The 25800-nt window shown below is 31.0% G+C and overlaps 1 protein-coding gene across 1 annotated transcript in view; it reads left to right on the top strand.

Moving 5' to 3' along the window:
* Positions 1 to 25305, top strand: part of LOC136988939 (stathmin domain-containing protein 1) — a 35490-nt gene extending 10185 nt beyond the window's left edge. The window contains exons 3-8 of the mRNA XM_067286957.1: positions 14317 to 14479; positions 18869 to 18944; positions 19027 to 19106; positions 19205 to 19291; positions 19917 to 20000; positions 24997 to 25305. Coding sequence (XP_067143058.1) covers positions 18887 to 18944; positions 19027 to 19106; positions 19205 to 19291; positions 19917 to 20000; positions 24997 to 25038 — 351 coding nt within the window. The 5' untranslated portion in view covers positions 14317 to 14479; positions 18869 to 18886 and the 3' untranslated portion in view covers positions 25039 to 25305. The remainder of the gene's footprint in view (positions 1 to 14316; positions 14480 to 18868; positions 18945 to 19026; positions 19107 to 19204; positions 19292 to 19916; positions 20001 to 24996) is intronic.
* Positions 25306 to 25800: the final 495 nt, after the last annotated feature.

The following is a 25800-nucleotide window of genomic DNA, read 5'->3' as shown; positions in this document are numbered from 1 at the left end:
GAATATGTTCGTGGATCGTGAGTCATGTATCTTATCATGAAACAGAATTAAATCTAATATACACCCGATTAACAGAAAGAACAACTTTTAGCTCATCACCGAAATTTCAATCTGATGCTGATATCTTACAAGCCGATAATTCCCAACACAGAATGGAACTTGATCTAGAACAACTTCTCTCAACACATCATGAACGGAATCATCCACGTAGTACTTTACATTCATTTACTATTATATATATCCACGTAGTACTTTACATTCATCTACTATGATCACATTCGTCATAGGAGTACTCATCCTGATCCTTATCATTTATCGACTTTGTCAACGAACTCATCCATTGTCATCTTCCCGACAACATTCAACAGTGCATTTAACAGAAAGTTCTTTAGAAACATCTCCTCAACCCACCGTACCTATATCTTCAGTTGAACGACTTCCAATTATGTAATATCATCATCATACAAGTAACTATCGACATTTATCAACGCAATCTCTATTAAATTTTATTCTGCTACAAAAATTTTTTTTTCTCATTATATTCCGTTACAACACATTGAAGTTGGTCTCTCTTCTTTACAGAATCTTTCCTCTGGACTAACAGTAAAATGACTAATCCTGCACCATCTGACCCGGCTTTAGTGGAGCTTGCTGCTTGTCCTGTTTGCATTTCAATAATTCAACCTCCGGTGTACCAATATTCAAACGGACATATTATTTGCTCGAAATGTCGAGAACAGCTGGACAATTGTCCTACCTGTCGAGAATCCCTTGGCTACATACGCTGTCTAATAATTGAACAAATTGCCCAAACCTTGACAGCTCCATGCTCAAATTCTTCTTTGGGATGCCCCGAATTATTAAACTCCGAACAGCGAAAAACCCATGAATTATCATGTCCTTTCCATCAATTTACCTGTTCCTTTTCCGACATTCAGTGTACTTGGATGGGAGAACTCTCTCAATTTCGACAACATCTAACTCAATTTCATCCCCAAGTGCCTGTCATAAAGAAGACAACATTCTTATTTTTCGGAATTGATTCCCATCTTAATACTCCTAATACATGGGCAGCAATCTTGGAATGCTATGGACATCAATTACTTATATCTGTCCATAAGGAATACCTTTTTAGACCCAGCTATCTCATCAAGGTAAGAAATCTAACACCACCTCCCATATCCAACCTTGAATACACCATCAAGTTCCAAAGAGGTAATTACATGCTCACCTGGACCTCTTCATACCTCCCTGAAGTGAGCACTGAACCCGATTCTACCACCCAGTTCTTGGAACTCCCTGATACTATGATCCAGTCTTTTTGTGATGAAAATAATTTCAAATTCTCCATTTTTATCTCTAACCATAAATAATTCACTTCCACAGATGGCCTGTTCCAATGTCGATTGGGAGTGGTGGGACTCGGGAGAACAACCGCCTCCTCGTATCGACCAAGTGGTTCAGCACGAAAGCCGTTAGATCAGCCATCACCTTCGCCCAAACCCAACGAACTAATCAACGACTGCCTGCCGTCCTAGTACTACCTTTAGGATACACCTGTTCATCCTCAGAAGAAGTTGCCTTTCGAGAAGAAATGAACCTTACCCAGGAATATATCGAACGGTGGACTCCTACCTGTAACTTTCCACGCTCATCACAACGACATCCGCCCACCACCGAAGTAACAGAGCAGTCTCCTGTGACCTGCCGACAATTACCTAATTCCTCCAGACAACCCTCTACTCCTCGACAGTTTCGCGCTCCGCAACTTCGGCTCCCTCCTCCTTCCAATATGCCTCGATAACCCCATCATTTTTATTCTCATTATTATATCCATTAATATATTCAATTTTATATATTAAACATAATTATCTATATCGTTGCTAATTATTTACTTATCATGTTATTGATGTAACTGATATTTAACTTTATAATTTTGCTATGCATGTAGCCTTTATATATCAATAAATCATATTTAATCCCGATAACCTATTCCATGACTTCCTTATTTTTTTTTTCCTTACACTATTCTACTAGAAAGAGAGAGATCAAATACCATGAGGAAATTGCCAATTTCCGTACTTTATTAATAACCTCCGCAAACGGAAAAGACAACTTATGTGACGTTATGACGCGATCGCGATATAATGCAAAAGAGAGAGAGCCAGAACAAATCTGTAAAACTAATTCCTTAGGTCAAAATCCAGCTTGCTCGATAAAACCAAGCTTGATTTTAGAAAACCCAGGGAAATGTGAAGATCGGGATCTTTATATTGTGAACTTTATCATCTTTATGTACTTTTATAATCTTTTAATAGCATCTTTATATAATATTAACCAAAACATTTAACTACATTTTATACAAAAACGGAACAAAGTAGACCAAAAAGGGTTAGTTAATGGGAAATCAACTGATAAAACTTTTTGATAAGATCGGTTTAAACTCGATTCCCACGAGTTGAGTTCCTTGTTAAGATGAGTCAAATTTCTGTGTCACGACTATGGTCCAAGAAGATCATCTCCTCTGACGAAATCAAGGAAGGGCCTGCAAACCACCTCTCCATATAAAAAAGGAGTACGATGAGTAAGATGCGGGAAAAGTTGTCATTTGACTGTGTGTGTGTGTGTGTCCCTGTTCGGATTTACCCATCGTCAAGCTCCTCCTCCACTGTTCATCCTCCTCGGACTAGCGTACAATTGGATTGGAATTTAGGACAATTGGATTAATATACATTTAGACTGAAATCTAGAATCGAAGATATTATATCGTCTATCAGACGTTCGTCGATATGATCAGCATAAATCTCAAGGTATTTATCCTTCCCACGAATATTTGTACGCTCTCTCTCTAATCTGTGTAGAATACATTCATGGATCGTGAGTCATGTATCTTATGATGTGTCTCTCTGTAAAGTAACAGTTTCGTATCTAATTAGATATATGAGAAAATAAAGGGAATATTTTTATATATATAAATCTCCGAGTGCATTCCTTCCGTCATCCTCTCCACTTGCTTCACTCCGAATCTAACCCATACATAACCGATCGCGAAATTGATTTTCTGTATCAATCTAAGGATACAGTGGTGTCATCCTGACACGGTATCAAAGAGATACCGGCCCTATGGTCACACAAACTTGAACTCAAAAAATGCATTTATATGTACTTCTGTAGTTTATAGTAAATTATCTATTATAAATACAAAGAAGTACTCCACATACAACTTGTTTTACTTTGTTTAGTTTTCCTAACTACATATTCTGCAATTGAATTTACTATATACACATGATAATAAGTACAATGGAACTTTGGATAATGAATGCCCTAGTTAACAACCAGATCGGTTAACGAACTTTTATTTTGCAAAAATTTTATCTCAGATAACAGACAAAATTTGGATAATGAATATAACGATTTTTTTGTGTAAAATTTTATTGCTGTCAGGTGTGCATGGTGTAAACATTGCTTTTCTGAGTGTTTGTGCTAAACTTCTTTTTTCAGTTTTGTGATTTATATATTTAATCAATATAGCACCCAAAAACAATAAAAGTGCATTAAAGAAAGAATTTATTGCAAAACACAAGAAGCATTTGTGTTTCTGACATCACTAAAGAGTAGAATGTGGCAAAGTCAACTATCTCTACAATTATTAAAAACAAAGAAGCATATAAGGTTTGCTGAGGTTGCTAAAGGAGTAAATGTGATATCAAAACAAAGTTCTAAAGTTTTAGGTGAAGTTGAAAAACTACTGCTAATATGGATCAATGAAAAGCAACTTGATGAAGACAGTGTTAGTGAAGCTATAATTTGTGAAAAGGCTAAAAATTTACACAGTGACATGTTGACCCAGACACCCAGTACAAGTGCAGAAGGGCAGAAATTTAAAGCAATCCAAGGGTGGTTTGATATGTTTTGTTGACAAATTGACATTCAGTGTCATAAGGCATGGGGAGGCTTCAAGTTGAGATGAAAAAAGCAGCCAAAGCATTTGTGGGTGAATTTGCAAAGTTTGTAAAAAGTGAAAGATACATCTCAAATCATGTGTTCAATTGCAATGAGACCAGTCTTTTTTGAAAAAAAATGCCTAGACAAACATATATAAAGAAGAGAAAGCACTACCCAACACAAACCCATGAAGAATAGGCTCACTCTTTTATGTTGTGCTAATTCAAGTGGTGACCTCAAGATCAAGACACTTTTAGTCTACAATGCTGAAATCCCTGTGTTTTTAAGAGCAATAATGTGATAAAGTCCAAACTGCCTGAACAATGGATGGCAAATAGCAAAACATGGGTAACTCAGACCTTATTCATGGATTGACTCGCAGACTCACACTGTTTGCTCCAATTGTCAAAAATTATCTTTAGCAAATGGATCTTCCTCTTATTCTCTTAATGGATAATACCCCAGCACATCCACCAAGTTTGGAGGAAGACCTGGATAGTGAACATGACTTCATCATGGTCAAATTCCTTCCACCCAACACACTCCATTACTGCAACTAATGGATCAGCAAGTGATTTCCAATTTAAAAAGCTATACACCAAGGTACTGTTTAAACAAGTGTTTCCAGGTTACTAATGATACAGACTTAATCCTCAGAGCTTTTTGGAAAGTACATTTTAACATCCTGCATTATATCAACCTTATAGACAAAGTCTGAAGTGAGGTCTCTCACCACACTTTGCAGTTGGACTGGAGGAAACTTGGCCAACTTTTATCCCAGAGAAAAACTTTCAGGGATTTGAAGCAGAGAGCTTACCTGAAATTGTGTCCATTGACAAGAGTTTGGGGTTAGAGGTCAATGATGCAGACAAGGAAGAGTTGATGAAAGACTATCAAAATGAACTAAACACAGAAGAGCTGATTGCCTTGCAGGAAGAACAGGTGAAAGTCCTACAAGAAGAGCATTTGTTAGAGGAAGAGAAGATTAGGGAAGAAATCACCAGTGCTGAGATCCAGGAAATTTGCAGAAAATGGAATGATGTGCAGGAATTTATTAAGAAGCATCTCCCTAACAAAGTTGTTGCTAATAGGGCCATTAATTTAATGAATGACAATGCAGTATTGCATTTTAGAATAATTTTTATTAAAAGAGTAAGACAGTCAACTTTAGACTACTTTCTTGTTTCCCATCAAACGAGACCTTGACTTGAAGAATCTCCTGATTCAGTACTACCTGCTATTTTTATTGAGGGATTCCCCCTTCTAAGCATTAAGTTCTGTACATCTCCATTCCTCTGCTGCCAACTACAACAAATGAAGGTATGTACTGTACACTGCTATTTTATTAAATAAAGTTTACATATTTGTCGCCATAATGATAGATACCACGTTTTCTTATATTTTCATCAAAGAAAATTCATTTTACAAATAAAATTATAAAAATTTTGGAGGCTAGAACAGATAAATTGTATTTGCATTAATTTCTATGGGAAAAATTGCTTCAGTTAATGAACAGAGTTGCGGAATGGATTAAGTTTGTTAACCGAGGTTCCACTGTATAGGGCAATGCAAAATTATAGAATCCCGCAAAATTTACCGTGAGCTTTCCATGGACTTGCTTGACCTTGATTAAAAACTTGTCTTAAACAAGCCCTTTAATCAGGACCAGCATGAGGATTAGTCCAGCAGGATAATTCTTTCGTCAATTTTATTCAAATGAAGATTTTTTCAGATTATAATTTTTGTAATCATAATATATAGTTGTTGTATTTTATTTTTATCATCTTATATGCTATGGTTTTGTTTTACATAGTGTTGTATGTTTGCGACAAATGAAATTTTCTATAAAGTTGTGCTTTAGTCTACAGTAAGTAACTCCACATTATTGCATAGATAGCTATGTAGTTGCTTACAGTTAACAGAAAAACATTAAGATGTGTTTAAAATGTTTCACTTATGTTTCTACTATATGTTCTGTATATATAAATACTGAATCTTATGAGGTAACTAAACAAACAAATGTAATGTTCAATATATTAATATGTCACACCAATTAAATTCTACAACCACTTATTAACCAAGACTATCAAAAAACTGAAATGGAGGTATCAATTATCAAAGAGCTGCATTTGTCTTAAAAATCACATATTTAAAATTGTTCACAGTATACATTTTGGCTAGATACTAGATCCGAGCCTTCTTTGGTTCTTCTACAATATAAACAGACAAACAGTTTTTACAATACAATAAAAATTGTAATTTTTTAATGGCAATAAATATGAAACCATATTCGCATCATATAGATATTTAAATACTGTAAAACTTCAATATGTATTAAATGACATACAGTATATCCATATGATGTGTATATAGTATTTTTATTGTTATTAAAAAATTAACTTTATTGTATTGTAAAAAACAATTCATCTGTTCATATTTTAAAACAACTAAAGAATGCATGGACCTAGTATCAGGCCATAATGCATACTGAAAACAGTTTTAAATATGTGATTTTTCAAATAAATGTGGCTCTTTGATAATTAGTGTTTCCATCTCATTGTTTTTGATAGTCTCAATTAATAAGTGTATAGAATTTACTGGTATAATGTATTAGTCATATTGCATATTATAACTTTTGTTTAGTTACTTGATAAAATTGGCATAAACCACCCCATATGTTAAGTAATTTGATGCTGTTCTATTGCTTTATATTTCTATTATAAACAGCGAATTTCATAATAAAAATAGTCAGTGAATGTATTATTATTTAAATTATTCTGGAAGATTTGAGGATTAACTTAACCATTTGCTATTTGTGAAAAGAACATGTACAATACATCAACAAACAAGACTCCAAAAATCCGATACATTCTAATAACAAAACCAATCACTGCCATATGCCATCGGGCTATATAACAGCTAAATTATTTAGTACAGTACATCAGTCTGTGTCAAACAAGATAGTGCGGTCATCTAAACATAGAATTAAAATGAAATTCTGAAAATGTTGAAGGTGATGTGTTTTTATATTGAATTGGGTTTCACTAATAGTGCAGCAAAAGTTGACTGTTGTTATAATAAAATGATGCAATGATTGCAATGAAAAATATGCCAATTATGTGTTGTATATGTTGATTTTTAGCAATCAAATTTAGTGTTTAATAATAATTAAATGAAATGACTGAACAAACCACACACACACATACACAGGTTCGAGTCATTATTGTCATATAAAAGTGAAAGGGAAAATTGTACATTATTACATTGTTAAATATTCAAAAATTATGAATTGTAATGATTTAAATGTACATTTATGTGGCAGATATCTTTAGCTTACTTTTACACCTGCGTATAAGCAAATTCAGTTGCTAAAAATGGATATTAGTAACAGAGGGTGCAATTGCTCGCTCATATTCTCCTGGCTGCACCGAGTTTTCTTTGTACGTTCTTTTATTCTTTATTTTATATGAAGTATTGACACATCCATGTCTGTAATACAGAAATTAAATTAAGAGCATTACCTATGATGATCACTAATTATATGTTATATGTAGAATTTGTATTTAATTTGCTACTGAATTATGCACAGGTCTTATAAATTATGTTCGTAATATCTCTATTTGTTCTACCGAAATAAATTATATATGGCCTTTAATGTGTGTATTTTTAATATATTTTTTTATATTTATGGATTGTCTGCATAAATTTTTTGCACATTTAATTCAATAAAAGATAGAAATACAAGACTATGTAGAAATAATTTTAAGTTTCAAATTATTATGAAATCGCAAAATTTGTTAGTATAAGGTGTCTGCAATGACACTGACACATTTCAATTCTCTGTCAAAAATTAATACATAAACTAAATGCATTGTGTGAGAAAGTGTAACTGTTTAAGTTTTCCCTATAATCAATTCAGGTGTGTGGACTAGTTGGTTGTGGTAGTCAATGATCTCCTGACACTACACTCTTAGACATCATCAGCAGATATGTGAAACACAGGGTTTATGCTGGCATCTAATTCATGTGTGCATACTGGAGACTGTTGTGTTTGATATACTTCAAATGTTGCAACACGTAACACAGGAAATTAAATATTATTTATATATTCTCTGTGCGACAGAAGGAACACATGTGGAGATTTTTATAATTTTGTGCAGAAAGGCATAAAGGTAGAACTTTACTGATTTTTGCATAAAGCTTGGTGAGTTTGTTCTTAAATTGCATACATTACTCTTATTGTAGTTATTACATAATTTTTTCATTTCCTTTTAAAGTGTGCCAAATACTATTTTGATGATAATACTTACTAAAAATAAGTATTATTACCAAAATAGTATTTGCCTAAAAGTAGCATGTACCCTTACAAAACTGCTGATCAAAGAGTATAAAATTAAATTATTTCGTATCTGGAAAGTAGCATATATTCTCAGAACTATCTTGAATATATTTATAAAGTTTTGCAGAAATCAGTTTAATCATTATCACCTGATACTTGAACAGACAGAAGTGGATTTCATTGTATATAAATAGATAAGTAAGAAGAATCAACTTTTGTCTCATCAATACATTTAACAAACAAATTTTTCAATCACTTTTAGTGATTGTCAGCAGGTTACAAATAATTCAATCAATTTAGATCTAAACAGCATCTTCAAGTATTCACATTTATGTTTGTAGTGCTATTAATTTACACATTATTATTATGATTTTGGTATATAAGACTTGTATTTGAAAAATTTGAAGCTCAATTCATTTATAACCTTAACACGTATTCTTAAATTAACAATAGTTATATTGTGACTGTCGGCCATATTGTGTATATATATATTTTATTGTATATAGTTATAATCCTATCTTATTTTTGCAATTTCCTCTTTTTTCCTTTGTCTATTCTTTCTTAAACTTTCCAAGATGACCGTTATCGCCGTGGGGCTGGATTAGACGTTCTGAGAATCGGTAGAGACAATAGCAGGTAGTGTGGCCTGGGGAAAAAGTGGCTAAGAGAGGGGTCACTTTTCGACTAGACACGAAGAGAGTCGGACGAAAAGAGCGAGGCTCGATCGTGATTTCCGAGAGAGGAAAGAAGTTTGCGATAGTCTAGTGAGGAACCGAAATATAGAGACCGGCATATTGGAGAACCCTGATAATTGAGAGAAGAAAGGATAGTGAAGAAAGCCACTATCGTCGAACCCAGATCCCACACAAAGTACGTATCCGCCGAAAAAGAGAAAACCCCGGGTGAATCATCCCTTCATTTCTTCTACCTTTCCGCTATCCTATCTTTCTTATTTTTCCTTAATATTAAGTTAGATTTAAGCTAGATTTAAGTTAGGTTAGTCATGCGATTACGAGGGACTGATTGTTACGCACTTGAAAATTAACACACCATTGTGCTTTGTTTAGGGACAGAGAGTCCCCTGTGTGAAACACCTTGAATTGTAAGTCAGTTGGGAGTCCTTAACAACAAAAACCTTATTTGTTCTAAGTGGAATAAAGGGACATTGTCTATTATTGTAGTCGTTGCAAAGTCCTTTCTGTACGTTTCATTCGCGGACCGTACTGCCTCACTTTTATAGAACACCACAATATTATCATCATATTTAAATAAACTCTTCTAGAATTTAAATGTTCTTGAAACCGTGTTTTTACTGTATATTGAGCACTGAACACAAGACCGTGTTATTTATCAAACACCTGGCTTTTTCCACCTTTATTAGTTGAGACGAGGTCTTATTTCACTCGTTTCGGGCATTTTGCCCCTCTTCAGTCAACTAATAGAAAATAATATATACGGTATTCTAAATAATACAATATACACCAATAAATTGTATAGAAATTAGTCAAGATAATTTCTATACAATTTATTGGTGTATATTGTATTATTTAGAATACCGTATATATTATTTTCTATTAGTTGACTGAAGAGGGGCAAAATGCCCGAAACGAGTGAAATAAGACCTCGTCTCAACTAATAAAGGTGGAAAAAGCCAGGTGTTTGATAAATAACACGGTCTTGTGTTCTGTGCTCAATCTTCTAGAATTGCTTGACCAGTCTCAACCAGGTTGGCGAAGGTTGTAAGCTCCTCATCTCATTGTGGTTTTTGGGAATATTATGGGAAACTCTGCTAAGCTGACATTAGGGGTGCTTAAAATGTGTGCAGTAATTCAGTTATGTTTATAAAGCATAAAAACATGTCACTCAATTTTTGCTTGACATTCATTGAGTTTCAACAATTTAACATTACATTTGACTCTAACTCCAGCTTAACAGCTTTATATTTAAAATTAAAATTGAAGACAGTCTGTTGAAAAAGGAGTTGACTTTTATTCACTTTACTGTGTCCGAATACAAATTTTTGACAAATGACCTTTCATTGTAGGCTACTTGACCATCAAAATTTAAAAATTTCCTGAAAAACAGTGAAAAATATCCAATTAAAATGTCACTTATTTCTCTGCTAGTGTTAGGAGAGGATGACTGGCATTTGTCATCGTTCTTATAATTACTTTTTACATCATTTTTATCAGTAAAGATGCCTTGTATTACTAAAAAGATTTTTCTTACAATCTTAATCCCTGCATGAAACTGTTAGAAATTTCAGGAACAGAAGCCCATTTTAGATATAAAAGAGTGTGTCATATTCATGCCATGATGGGGTCTCTCAATCGCCCTAAATTTTAAACTCACAAAGATGGAAAACTATTGGTTTGGAAATAGTGAGCACACTATGAAACTGTGCAGCACACACTAATTTTAAGACATAAAGACATAATAAACAACAAGGTTTAACTTTATATGAGTGATTAATGCTACAATAATAAAAATATTGAATGTCCTGTGCGATCTCATGATGGCAATTAAGGGTTAAAGCACATATAATATCATCTTTTTGATGTTTTCTACATATCTATTGAAGTTATTGCATTTAAGACAGAAAAATTAATTACTTTGATACCAACAGAGGTACTGGGGCATCATACACATCCCTCTGGATATATTCCTGATTGTTTATCTCATCAGAAAAATGCAGCACATTACTATAAAAATATCAAAAATTTCATAAATTTTAAATGTTTTATAACATAATAAATTATTTATTTACATTAAAAAGAGTAGAAATAATATAAATAAATTATGGCCTTATGATTTACCTTAAACTTTTACTCAGCTTTGTGAAAATTATTCTTTTAAAAACTACTAGGAATAAGATTCTTAAATGCTATATACTATTATTTATATTTTATGTTTCGATATGTATTAATGTTCATTATTACAAGTGCAAGTACAGTTTACATACATAGAATGTGTCTTACACATCAGATTGTTACACATTGAACACTGCCTATTGCATTTGAAATTCTCTATTGATTAACAAAACATAATGTTGTTTCTAGGCAGTTCTTTCTTTATAAGAACTTTGATTTCTTTTGTTGTAAATCTAATGCAGGTTTCTGTTGGTTGATGCTCTTTGGATATGTATCAAGCAGAGGTTAATCCCATTTATAAACAAACATCATAAAATCAAGGAAATCTTCTGCTGGAATTGGCATCATGCCATTATGCCAAAACAGTGACAGTTTATCTTTCCTTTATAAACTTTAATTTTGTCTCAAAGAACAACAATGCTCCAATTAACTGCAAACACATAATTGAGAGATTTTGGAATCTGCAAAGCTAGATATCAAGGACAACTTAATTCCTCTGAATCTATTTCTGCTTTTGAAAGAATTTCAGGGAAAATCAGTAAAGAAATTGCCCGTGAGTTCAGAAAATAAGTTATCGAGAGCACCTGGAAAATGCTGCGACAAAGTACCTACCATGTAGTTACAATGCTGTGAACATAAAAGATATAAATTATGTCTATTATGTAATATTCTGCTTCATAAACACATTTACAATACTCTTGACAATTCTGTGTTATTTGTAATAGAGCTTAAGCCATTGGACTTCTCTTAATTAATTTTTTAGGAACAGATGTCTTATGTCACTTCTAGTTTCATTAGTGAAAGTTTTGTTTATGTATGAACTATACAACAACACCTTATCTCACTGATAATTATTTATTGTAACGAATGTTTTCAACTCATTCTATAGGCCGTGTTCGAGTTTTTAAAAATCATGGAATATTTATATACAAGTTAAATAAATGCATATAGACATAGGCTATAGAAAACTACACGAATAGTTTCCAATGTTATGGTTTTTAAAATCTACTGTACCTTTACTCTTATTATAAAGATTTGGTCTTTTTTCTTTTTATTATCTGTGATGTAGTATGTGAAATAGCATTACAGCTTTATATTTTTTTACATATAAATTGGTAATGTCACTTATTATTAAATTCAAAAGATGGAAATGTTAATGTATCTCTTCGCTTGTATCACTTTTATAATTCAAGAAAGTCATTTTTTTGAATAACTCAATGCTTGTGAAGTACATGGTGTTCCATATAAAATCATCCTTGTCACTGGGTAAATTACTGGAATAATTTCATTCGGAAAAACAAGACAAATGAGAATATAAGTAATCTAATTATTAGTGTATTTACGTTTATGAAGGCGTAAATGGGAAATCAAGAAAAATAGAATAATTTTATTAGAAACAGTCCAGTTAAATATATAGAACATATGTCTGAATTAGTAAGAACAAAGGTTTCATACAATTTCCTAAGTTACATGTAATTTAAAGAGATGAAAAACTTGTAGGAATATATGATCTTTGCTTAATTTTTAAAAATTTCCTAAAAAGTAAGACTGTAATGATCAAAATCTGTTCATATATCTTAAAGGATATTACAATGTAAATGTTCATCATACAGTATTAGTATAATATTTTCTACTTTCTACACCTATGAAAGGTGTTTAAACTGAACAATATAATAATTGGATATTATAAATTTGGCTTTAAAACCATTGGCTCTAATATAAGAAAATTTATTTATTCCTTTATATATATAGCAATGGTCGATCAAGCACTGGAGAGCCTGAAGCACAACCTAGTTATGAGGTTCCCTTGTTCTAAATACTAAGTAATTTTATCAAATCAACTTAATACTTAATAAAACAACACATCAGTCAATCATTTCTTAAAAATAAATCTCTTTAGATGAAGATGGTATCTTTTTTTGAAGCCACTATCTTTAAGAGGCTCCAAGCACACTTCTTCCACCTGTTCAGTGATTTGCCACTGATGAATAGCATTCTGCCAGAATTTAGCCTTTTATATAAAACATAGGAATAAAATACAAGTTAAAATAACTTTATTAAGTAGTGAAAAAAAGCTGTCTGTATTTCTTATATTGATTTTATTTATATATTTTTATGATTTTTGAAGAGGGACAAAATTCCATTCTTGTCTCCGGCTGTATCTTTTTTCTTTCAACTCTGATCCTGATGGCTTAGAATTAGCTTAGTACATTAATAGGAGAATGTTTAGAGTTCAAATTAGGATCTTAACGCTACTAATATAAATACAATAAAATTTCTTGTTGTCTTGCATTCTTTCTAACCACCAGAACACAATTAACTCTAGCTGAATGGTTGAATCTTTTTTGAGTCTTATCTCTGCCTACAATTATGTAAATTAATTGAAAGTCCATCAGGAATCCTATAGGATGTAGTATATTTTTAAAAATCACTACAAATTGAAGACTGAATACAAATAAAATAAGCTGTCCTTTTTACAAGAATCCTGTTCCAGAGAGATCTTTTAGTTAATTTACATAATAGTAAGCAAGGAAGATCCTCAAAGGAAAGGTCTGTTAATTGTGTTTCCTTGTTTGGAATGAATGTAAGAAGCCATCAAGTTTTATTATTTTTTAAATATATTTTTGGAATTTTTCCAAGAATATAATTAAAAACCCAAAAAAAATTTCAAAATCCAACCTTGGAATTTTTAATTTTTTGCATAAAATATATGTATTATATATGCCTCTCTTCAAGTATAATTACTGGAAGATGGTTGTAAAGTAATTTAACTATCTTTACTAAGTTTTTCTAATACTTTATTAGTTGCAAACCTGAAAAAAATTGTTTAAAATGGGACCCTTCTGGTTTCGTATACAAAATACGTGTACAACAATACTTTCACAAATTGCTCTTGCTGAAATATGTTTGCAAAAATTAATTACCGAACTTTTGGGCTACCCTATGTTTCGAGCCATCGTATTCTTCTTAAACTAAATACAAATGAATACACAAACTTTCTAGTTTAAAGTAATAAAGATTCTAAATTGACTTAAAATCATTTCGTATTTTGTACTTCCGTGTATTAAATTATAATATAGTTATTAAATAAGTTTTAGGAAAAATCAAAACATTAAACTCATTACGTAGATTGTGTGATTGATCCAAGATTGGAATTTTCAGACAGTTTGACCAATCGTCGCAGTCAACGTCACAATGGGAGGTATTGTGTTTTCGGTCCACGTGACGGGCTCGTGGGTTTTCGATCGTGGCATTCCTGAATTAAATTGGAAGAAGATCGTCCGGGTGATCGCCGGGAAAACTTTTCTGGATAACTTAGAAGAAGGTGAGCGGCCATGTTATCGTTGTAATCATTTTTATCCATTACCCTTATACATTTAATATTATTCAAGTTAACGGTGTGCAGACTGTCGAATCAATAAATAGATTGAATGCTGTAAACGAGGTAATAATGATTTATCATTTTTACTAAGTAAATACACCGATCAGTTAGTAGGAAACATAATTGACTTTTATCAATGTGTAGTGCCACAAAAACAACTCTTCTAAGCCCAAAACTTTGAAGTTATCTCTCCTTTTTCCTAATTAAAAATGTGTTTTGCTCGCAATTCCAGGTTAAAATTTACTTAAGTAAAGAATTTTGTAGATATCGATCTAACGTGTGACTTTTTTTCACCCCCCATTCTTAACACGCAACATTTAAATATGGTGTATTAAATCGCAGAGTTTAGTAAATAAATGAAAACTAGAGCGAATTTTACATACTTTTTATGTAATTAGAATGCGCGTAACGCGTTTACATTACGTAGAGAAACGTTAGGTTACAGCCAAATCCAATTTTGCATAAGTTTAAGTAAGACAATCAACTTGAAACTGTTGCCATAGTTATAAGTTGTTTTGTGATACACTTCATCGATTTGTATCGATAAAGGAGAATAGTTTTTTTAATTTAGATTCACGTTAAAAGTCGAGGGTGTGTGTGTGTGTATTACAACCTATCCACAGTATACACACATACATAAAAACTACTATTAGTGTTTAAATGTGTGTTTATAATTTAGGGAATTGATGTCTGTAGCGAGTTTTGTGTTAGAATTTAAAAAAAAAAGCTCTTTAATTGCAGCAAATGAGTTAGATGAGTGTGTCCTAAAATAGTGTAATCTTAACTGAAAAATTGTATACTAGATCTCGAATATTAACTTAAAACTTAGTGTTATCCCCTCTAAACACAGGAAAAGTTAACTTTTCCTGTGTTTAGAGCGAGTTTTATGTTCGAATTTTGTTTAATTGAGCTAAATAAGTGTGCTCCCGACTTAAAATAGTGTAAACTTAACTCAAAAATTAAAGTGAAATCGTTAGAAAAATCAAATATTACCTTTTAAGTTAATATTTGATCCATCTAAACGTAAGAAAAGTTAACTTTTATGTGTTGAACGTTATATATAATTTTAAATTAAAAGTCTATAATTGAAACAAATGGATGTACAGTACGCCTTGCTTATCAGACTGTATCGACACTTTACAGGTATAGAATTTACGTAAGAGAAATTAATAATGAAAGAGTGGTAATCGATACTAAAGGCTCATTTTTGTGTATTCTGTATAACGAAACGTGACGTAAATACGATCACTTGGTGAATATTAAATGCTTTCTTGATACAGAAAAGGTTGTGAGGTTTAAACACATTTAGCCTATGATAAGCACACTGAATTTACTGACGAATTAAACAATATAAACTTTCGAGCCTCGCTTTATTATTATTAGAACAGCATCATATATCTTGGGGTCTTAACATGAAAAATTCGAACCTAATCCAAAATTTCTTAGGGTACTCCCGCGTTATGATGCTGTATATTCTGTAAACTTGTATAAAAGGCCATCACTCGTCGTCAAATCCGAAAATTTTGTAGTTTATATAAAGTTCACTCCTATTATTCAGGCGATAAACTTTATATAAACAACAGCAATTATTCCTTTATTAAAAATTGATTTAATAAATATAAATATCTATCGTTATACGTTATTCTATCGCGTAATTTCTCCAAAACATGTAATTGATAGACGGTTATAACATTGTATTCGAGTGCAGACACGTGAACTAATAAAATAACCCTTGCCACAGTGCCGCACCAGACTCGAACATTAAATCAAAGTTCGAATTTGGAGAATAAGAAATGATGAATCCCGTCTCAGTGTTTACGTCTGGTCTTTTCTGACGTCATGGCAACGTCACGGGAGTGTTTTTTCGTGTATGAAACAACCGTTTCGCTCCATCAGCTGTTGGTAATTCTGTCAAAAAAGCGATTAATTTTAATTAAAATTAAGTAATTACCCTCTATCTAATAGCAAACCCCTTCAGTTTTTAATTATAGCATCGAACGGTTCGAATCGATAAAGTTGAAAAGAAGGTAAATTATTAATTAATTCGGTTTTAAAATTTTAAACCTCTTACATCACTAATCGAACCGGGTTTATTTTTAACTCGAACTATAATTTTACACGCTTAAAATTTTCTGATGTGGGGAGGAAAAAAGAAATTAGTTAATCGATTGCTCGTGAAATTCGAGTGGTAAACATACGCTAGTAGGTCATAAAAAATCGTTAACAGTTATACATTATTTCTTTGAAGTTATTACAGGTATAATTCGGATAATAATCCTTTTATTTAGTAGGAAACATCAGTAGAAGGTTCGATAATTTAATCAATGTTTCTTTTCATTATACCTGGGATTGCGGGGATTTTCCGATTTGTCACCCTTTCGGTTGTCCTTCTAAAACTCTTGCTAGTTATTAATTAATTAAAATACATTCAGTGAATCAATTTCATTACATTTATATCAAAACCTGTGTGTGTAGTGTTTAAGGAGTCGTGTAAAATACACGATTTCGAGGGAGGTGTCATTGTCTACGTGGACTGTATTTTACTGGTATACAGATTTGTTCTAATAAGCCGTGTACATTAGAAAACATTTGGAGAACGTTTTAAGGTAATTTCGAATGTCGGTATGTCCATGAACTGTTGTACGCGTAATTAAATGGAAGGGAATTTGACAAAAATGCATCGTTGTACGCAATTGGCGAGGCGGGTCAAAAACTGTACATGTAATTACTACCCCAAAATCTACAGATTTAAATGAGTGTACAGCTGTGTCCAAAACGGAAATGTCAAATTGTTGTATAGAAATAACAAGAGAATTGAATTGATTAAAAGAACAACTGTTAAATATTTGAGAAAAACCTTTATTATTATTTTTTTAAAGTATATTATTTCAAAGATTTCTTATCTACATTATTTTTAAATTAAAGCTGGCGAGACACGCTACACTACGAAAGTCACGATCTTTCTATAGTTTCCTTGGCATGAAAATACAATTTTAACACTGGGAAAGACATAAAAATTGTTTGTTTGTGAATGATAAATATATAAAATGAGAGCTCGGCATTAAAAATGAGATAGAGAAATGTAAAATGAGATAGACTAATTTAATTATTACGAAACATTCCCATAACGACACCTCTAAACACAAGCCTGTATTCTTAGTAAGATCGAACAGAAAAGCGTACAAAATAACCGTTTTTTGTTCTCCCGACAGTGCCGTTCACTGGTTTGGCTGTTTAATGCAGGTTTTAATAGTTCAGTATTAATTCTAACGCATAAATGATGGGAGTTTTTCGATAAACAAATTATAACAGATGAAAAAGGGAGATTTTCACTTCTAGTGTGGCTGATAAAGTATAAAATTAGATTTTTCGCTCGTGTTTCTCTTCAGTTTTCACATAAATTAACTAAAAGATACGTTTCGTATTCAATTTAATTCAAGAAAAGCATATAATACGAGTAAATTTTTCTGTGTAAATGCTCAAAATGGCTTCAATTTTTGGCTAGTTTACCTCATTCGATACTTGAAGATGACTGAGAACTATACTAAAAATGGAGTATTTATTAACGTATTCTTTTAACGAGATAAACAAAAGAACGTGTTCTAAATTGAATACTACAAGAAAAAACACTTTGGAGATATCATTTCATTTAAATTATTTAAAATAATTGATTAGTATATTTCTCGAAAATTTTGTTAGCAACGTACCACGTGGTTTGTCGTTATAGTAACCCACACCTGTAAACTTGAATTGTCGATTGTTAAACACGGTTGAATATCCATTTGTGCAGATGGCCAGAAAGTAGTGACCGTTTGATTAATTATTTTAGCCATAGTTTGATAATGGTAATCAATTTTTACGACTTAATCTTCGCATTCTACTTTATTTTACATTCGCAAGCATAAATTTAATCCATGATCATATAAAATATCGATAATTCGATCATAAAGCACTGTTTTTACGGGGTTAAGTATCGGAGAAGTCATGAAAACACTGATTTATTATCACTCGTATCTATTGTGTCGACGTTATAACGATCGAAAAAGTGATTTAAAAAAATGAATAGTTATATATATTCTGTATAAAAATATAAAGAAATTATTTAATATGTTAATAATGATTGATTATATGTATCGATGTCGTTGACTGTTTAAAAATGCTTTCATTATAATGGAGGTTGCAGCGAACGACTCGTAGTATCTTGCCCTCTGATCTAGTCTATTATTCATTTAGTTACTATATAAAGATGGTAGGCCAAGCGGTATTTTATCTACTTTATTCTCTCGAGGGCTTAATGAATTATTAATTATTATTATTATTTGATTTATGTAGTTTTTTGATTAACAAATCATGGGATGTGCCGCATCGAAATCGACTGCAGCGGCTAACGGCGGATCGCAGGAACCAGGTAGAGTTTAATTGCTTGTTTTTCTTAATTAAATTCTAACAAAATTATTTATTTAATATTATTTTTTAATATGCAAATATAGTTCCTAAACCTGTAGCCTTTGAAATTCCTATGGAAGAAAATGAAAGCGTAGTGAAGAAACATCCGCCTAAACGGTTGCAGGTAATTAAACAGATTTATGAACGTAATTTAAGATAAATTACCGGTAGTTATAAGGCAATTTTAAGAAGTAATCGAAGATTTGTTTCTTTTTGTATTAGAAATTAGAAGAACAAGCTCAACAAAGTTCCATTAAGATAGCGGATATCGAAGAAAAACAGCAGAAAGCAGAAGAAAGGAGACAAGAAGTAAAATATTTTGTATTTTTTTCTTTTTTTTCTTATAACTTTCACTTTCCTGGCTGTTATAACATAACACGGAATAGTGTCAAGTTTTACACTCCAGGTTTTTTGCTAATCTTGACGTTTTAAGCCCCCTGAAACCAAAATAGTAAAAAAAAAAACCAGATAAAACCTCCCTGTGTATGTAGGAATGTGTTTCGTTTAATATCTCAGGATGGGGTAAAGATTAAAAAACGAAATTTGTCACGGTAACTTGTAATTAAGGGGTGTTAATGCTATTAAATTTTGGAGTATGGAACTGAAGGGGGTGGGGAGATAGGGTCGTGTCATATCTCGAGTGGGGTCGGTCTTAATGTAAATTTTACTCGTTATTGGCATTTATAATGGTTTTTGAAACTCCTCTCTATCCTCAAAATTAAGCCTTTTCTGTCTTTTTGTAATAATTAATAATATAAAAGTTATTTTTTTAAATAACATCTGGTAACAGATGTTATTAAACCACATACAATTTTAACTTTGAGCTAGTGTGGTAGTGTTTTTTTTTAAATAATATATTTTTAAATGGGGATTTTTATCATAATTCAACAAAATTATTCCTTCTAAGCTTTTGATATTTCGTTTTTTCATATAGATTTTACAAGAAAGAATACGAAGTTCAAAGAAGGCTCAAAAAATATTTGAAAAAGGCCGAGAGAAAGCTGATGAGATGGAACAGGTCAATTTTGATCTTAATCTATTTTGACATATCGATCATAAAGTAAACTATTATTTTACTTAACTTACTTGTAAATAATATTAAGGTTCAATTAAACAATACAGATATACATTTACAGTTATATTATATTAGGAGTAATAAATTAAACAGGACGTTTTAAATTCCAAAAAGTTTAGTTAGATAATTATTTTTATTCATTTTTATTATAATATTTTTAAAGTATGCACATCATAATGGGTATACAGAAAAACATTGTACCAGTCTATATTTTGCTTCTGTGACACTAAAGACTATTAAGAGAAGCCTCATGCTGTTTTTTTCCCACCCGTTTTTACAGTAGATGGTGTTCAGCTTTGAGTATTTAATTCAATAAAAGTAAATCTTTGAATATGTAATTTAAATTGCATCCCCTTTCTGTCGTAGCAGTTGAGATAGGATTTGGCTCATTTTGACAAACTTATTGGCCTGTAGCCTGATCTAGAAGATACTAAAATAATAATTAAAATTTGTTTCATTTGTGAACCTGTCAGAGCTCTTTGAACTCTTCAGCTGTTTCTGAACTTTATATACATTGAACCATGATTTAATCAATCCGATGAGTTGCTCTTTATTAAATATAAGACTAGGATCCTAAATCTAACTAATGTACATTTGCTGCTGTTTTAGTTACGGGGTGTGCAATGATAATGTAATCCAATTTTGTTAAATGGATGAACATTTCTCATTAAAATAATGCAACAATACTCGTAGCTGTTTTTCAGGAAACTGGTCAGATGATGAATCTAAATTCTCACTGCTATTTCCAAATTCTTTTTCTATTTTGGATAGTTTTATGAGACAGGCCGCAAAGCTTTGAAATTCTTCTTTGACAACTCATTCAAACTTTTTCTAGGTCTCTACTTTAATTGTTTTCATTCAGTATTCATTAGAAACACTGCTTAATCCAATTATCGTCTTTATGTGTGTTGAAATAATCTTAACCGGGACCGGCCCGAGAGATAGCGGGGCCTGGTGCACGGTGGTCATGCTGGGCCTTTTAATAAAAAAATAGCAGTTTTGAACAACAAAATAATATTGTAACAGTAAACATACCATTCGTTAAATAGATTAGCAAAAGTTAGTTAAATTAGTGAATAATGAAATGTTCAATTTTTAAATTTTGCAAGAGTTGGATCATGCAGGATTGTGGAGCCTTGTGCAGTCACACTGTTTGTACCACCTACCGGGCGGACCTGATCTTAACCCATTACTTTTCAATAAGTCATTTGTAGCTTTTATAAATTTTTTTTGAGTGCTAGGAGATAGGAAGATCCCACACATCCTATCCACATTTCTATTCTGTCAGCATTGTTAATTATGCTTAATTTAAAGTATTACTTTAACATGTCAATTTTGCATCAATGATCTTATAAATAGGCAAGTGGCACTACACCATTTTTTGGTCTAAGGTCCATATTCATTATCTTTTCCATTTCAATCATACGAATAAATGTTTTAATTAATGCAAAATTAATAAATGAAGAGAATATTTTATGAAAATATTTGCTAAGATTGCTTAAATACAGATTTTGACGTATTAGATATATTATTACCATCAAAAAGTAATCTTCGTTATTATTTAAAAGTACATGAATAAATTATACAAAATTCCTATATATAGATTATTTATGATCTAGTAAAAAGTAAGTTTAATAGAATTTTAATTTGAAAATATTAATGAATGTTTGAAGAATATAATTACAGTACTTTGGTGGAGTATGTTAACTTGGATTAATTATTTATATGCATGCTAATATTATAATAAATAATTAAAAATTTTTCTAAATGAACAACTTATTAAATTAAATGATGATAAGCTTAAATTTATTAATGATAAACTGTCATTCTTACAAGTAATACAGATATATAATATATATTGAAAATTTTCTATCTTTATACAGCAATTGTGGTCTTTATATAAACAAAGTATTTCAAAAAAGTGTTAAAACAAAATTAGTTTAACTTGGGGTTTAAACATTTCTATTTGTGACCCTTTTACCTGAGAAAATTTTACATGACATCTGGCATATAGGTATATAAATTATGTATACAAATAAAATTACTTTCTGATGATAAATTGTAAACCAATTTATTCAAAAACAATTCTCTAATACACAGATTATTTTACCATTTATTAAAAACAAAAGCAAATTCACATACTAATGAGATGGATGTGCTTTTCTATTTTTACAAAAGAAAATTAATTCTTAGCTGTATACAATCTTATTACATCACCTGAAGATTATTGAGAGAAACTTGTTTATTTAGACTACCATTTCTAATCTACTATCATATGCCATCTTCAGGTTTTGAACTAAATTTAAGAAAACTTACCAAAATAGAATATTCTGTTTAAAATTATTGCATTTAAAGTATTTTAAATACAAATTAAAATTGCCAAATTACATAAATAAATTATGAAATGATAAGGTTAACAAAATGAAAATAAAATTAAGAAAAATTAAGAAAGTATAACATAAAAGTACATCCAAATCTGATTGTAGGGAAACATATAACTCAGGGGTTTTCATGTTTCAGGTCTCTATTTTTTACATATCCATAACAACTGTTGGAGAGTGTACTGTTTTAATAACATTTGCTTCATCTTACTTTATAGCCAAGCCTTCCATTTGTGACATTGCCACTAAACTTGTATTACTGATGACTTTTTCATATGGATGCTTGTGTTCAAACACCACGTGAGATTTCTTTGAGTAATTCCAACGTTATCATTTTTAACTCCTAACTATTGGGTTATCTTATAGTATTTTTGTATACTCCAGATTGTTCCTTTTTCTTTAGTTTGTCTTTATCATTCCTTTGTAAGTTGTAAATATTAGATGCTCTTTTGTACACTATCTTAGAGTTTTTGTAACTAGTCAGCTCATTTATAATACATTCCAAATGTTTTTTGTATGTAAATTTATTGATACTATTGATGTTTGTTATAGTTTTATCTTTGAGTTTTTAACTGTTTTCTTTTTTTTTTTTTTCATAACTCTTGATTAGCCCTTCTATACTGTATGTTTTATGTCCTAATATTCTTGCAATTCCTTTATTTCTATTGGTTTTTCTTAACCTGTCCTGTATATTGGTACAATAGAAAATGGCTCTTCTAATCAGTGCTGAGAAATGAAAGTTTATGTTTGTAATGGTAATTGGACCATGATGGGAAACTCTTTTTTAAAAATCTTTTTTATACTTTCTAGACTTACATTTTATGATTTAAATTGTACAGTAAGTCCTCACTTAGCATTAGTGATAAGTTCTTGGAAACTGTGATGATAAGCAAAACAATGTATAACAAAACCAATATTTACACAGTCAAAATGCTATAAACAAAATATAATTTGGTTAATATTATTCTAATTTAATCAGTTTGTAGCCTCCATCACTATTTATTTTCATAAAATCAATTTCTATTTATAAAGTTAATTCTAAATGTTTACAAGTATACTTTTGTCTTTCCTAAATGATTTTAAGTGAGCACTTGCAATACTTAATGACTTGCATTTAGAATTAAATTAAGCTTATATTACATATTACATTATGTTACATTATATATTTTGAAATAAAAAAAATACAGACCTGTTAGTTCTTATTTCTTGGAATAAATCCAAACATAAGAGTAATATATTAAAAAAATTGATAAACTCTACAATACATTTAATAAAATTTTATATTCAAATAATTAGCTATTGTTATCAATTTACTAATGACTTGTTTTAACATTAAAATTATTAGAATAATTTTGAATTTTTCTTAAATCAATAAAATCATATTTTTTAGCAACTGCTTACAAATAACAATTTTAATAATGCTGAAGTAGTTTATAATACTCTTTTTGCTAGTTATACACAAAATGTCCCACATAAAATCAGCCCCACTCATTTGAAATGATATTTATGAATTTAGGCCAAGTACACTCACTATAACCTTCATTTTTAAAATTATTTAAATGTACAGTAATATACAGAGGATACTGAAAGGAATGCTTTTGTACGTCGATGCATCTTTTTTATATGTAACCATATTCAGACTGGTCTTACATAAAAGTGATGTCAATAGCTGTGATATTGTGATATAAAGTGATATTATTTCAGAGATGTAGATTTAGAACATAAATATAAAGGGTATGAAACCTTTACAGCTATGTTATCATGATTTTTACTTTTTAAATTTACTTATTTAAACTGCTCTTGTTTCTTATTATAAAATCATATCTTACCATATGTTTATTGCAGAAAAAATTGATTAAAAAATATATGGGATCACAATTGAGGAAAAATAATTAATTCGTCAAGTTACACTTATTTTGTACAATGAATCAAACATTTAGAACATGTATCTTCATTGTTTCTAAGTAAATTATTTGAAAATCATTTGGATGTTCCAGTTCATATTGCGATGAACTGGAAGGATAAAATGTCACAAAGAAACTGTGCTGAATTGATGTTAATTTGTGTATGGTTCCAACAGAAAATTGGAAGAAGTGTTCTGTAATTTGAGCTAAGCCCTTTGAATATCGATTAATATTTTCATATCATATCACTTAATGAAGTATGTTGACAACAAATTGTTTTGTGCATGTAAAAGCTCAGTTTCTAGGAATGCTTACTAAGAATTATGAGTTCACATATTTAATAAACTGACATTCAATGAATTTATTTAACCGGTTTAGATTAGCAGCCATTAATTCACACTGAATTATAATTAAATTTTTGTGTTTTTATATTAAACATAGCATGGGGGCAATTGGATGACGAGATACGAACCCAAGATGGTATGAAAAGGCTCTTTTAATGGTCGTAAAGGGCGGAAAGAGTTATATTTAAAAAATACACCTTTTCAGCTGATCAATGTATTTATAAAACTGCAACTAAAATTTTTTAAATTTATTGCTGTATGAATTTCGTTATGTTAACATAACTAACAAAAGTTATTTAATAATTTTCAGATAACGGAGGAAGGAGCTAACTCGGGAGAAAACCCCGAATGATGTGTCCTGGTAGTTGGCACCTTTCTTTTCGAAACTCGAGGTGCTCATTTACATTACATCGTCGGGTTTTACTATGTTAAAATCATTGTAAACAAACTAACATTCGGAACAACAACTCCTTTTTATGGTGCCTTATGTTACCCTTAGGTTATTGCTGCAAATACGCTTTTAATAATCATACATGGAACAATATCAGCACCTAACTTCCAGTATGGCACGGATATTTATAACTTGTAAATAAAAAGAAGTTAAACTTTTAAAAAAAAATCTTTAGAATTTATTTTCCTTCGATGAAAACTGACATTTCGCGGAAATTTTCTGTGGATGCCCATACCTCTTCCCATTAAAAGTTACAAGATAAATGGTCTTGAAAATCGTTTCCGAGAAGTCCCCATTCAATCTCCATGTATTTTTTTAAAACTACATTATCAAAATTAATACATCTATACTTCCTTTGGAATGAAAAGGGTGCGAGGAACTTTTGACTCATCCTGTAGGTAATGGTGTAACAGAGGTCTGCCTTGCAGGAAGATCCTGCTTAGCTCAGCAATCTCTAGGCCAATTGCATAAAGACAATGTTTCTTGCTTGTCACAGTTCAGATAAAAATGGATATCGTTTCTTTGATAAATATAAACGGGACGAATCAACAAAATGATTCATTGATTACATGGTTTGGAAATATTATAATTAAATTTACCCATTTCAAACCTCGATAAACATCTGGCATTCATTATGTAATGTCAGTTTTTTTATTTTTCCCA

Source organism: Centruroides vittatus, unplaced genomic scaffold, assembly GCF_030686945.1.
Source record: "Centruroides vittatus isolate TY-2023 unplaced genomic scaffold, ASM3068694v2 scaffold_418, whole genome shotgun sequence".
Taxonomy (NCBI): Eukaryota; Metazoa; Arthropoda; class Arachnida; order Scorpiones; family Buthidae; genus Centruroides; species Centruroides vittatus.
The sequence above is the reverse complement of the archived record's forward strand: the minus strand, read 5'-3'. Positions and strand labels throughout refer to the sequence as shown.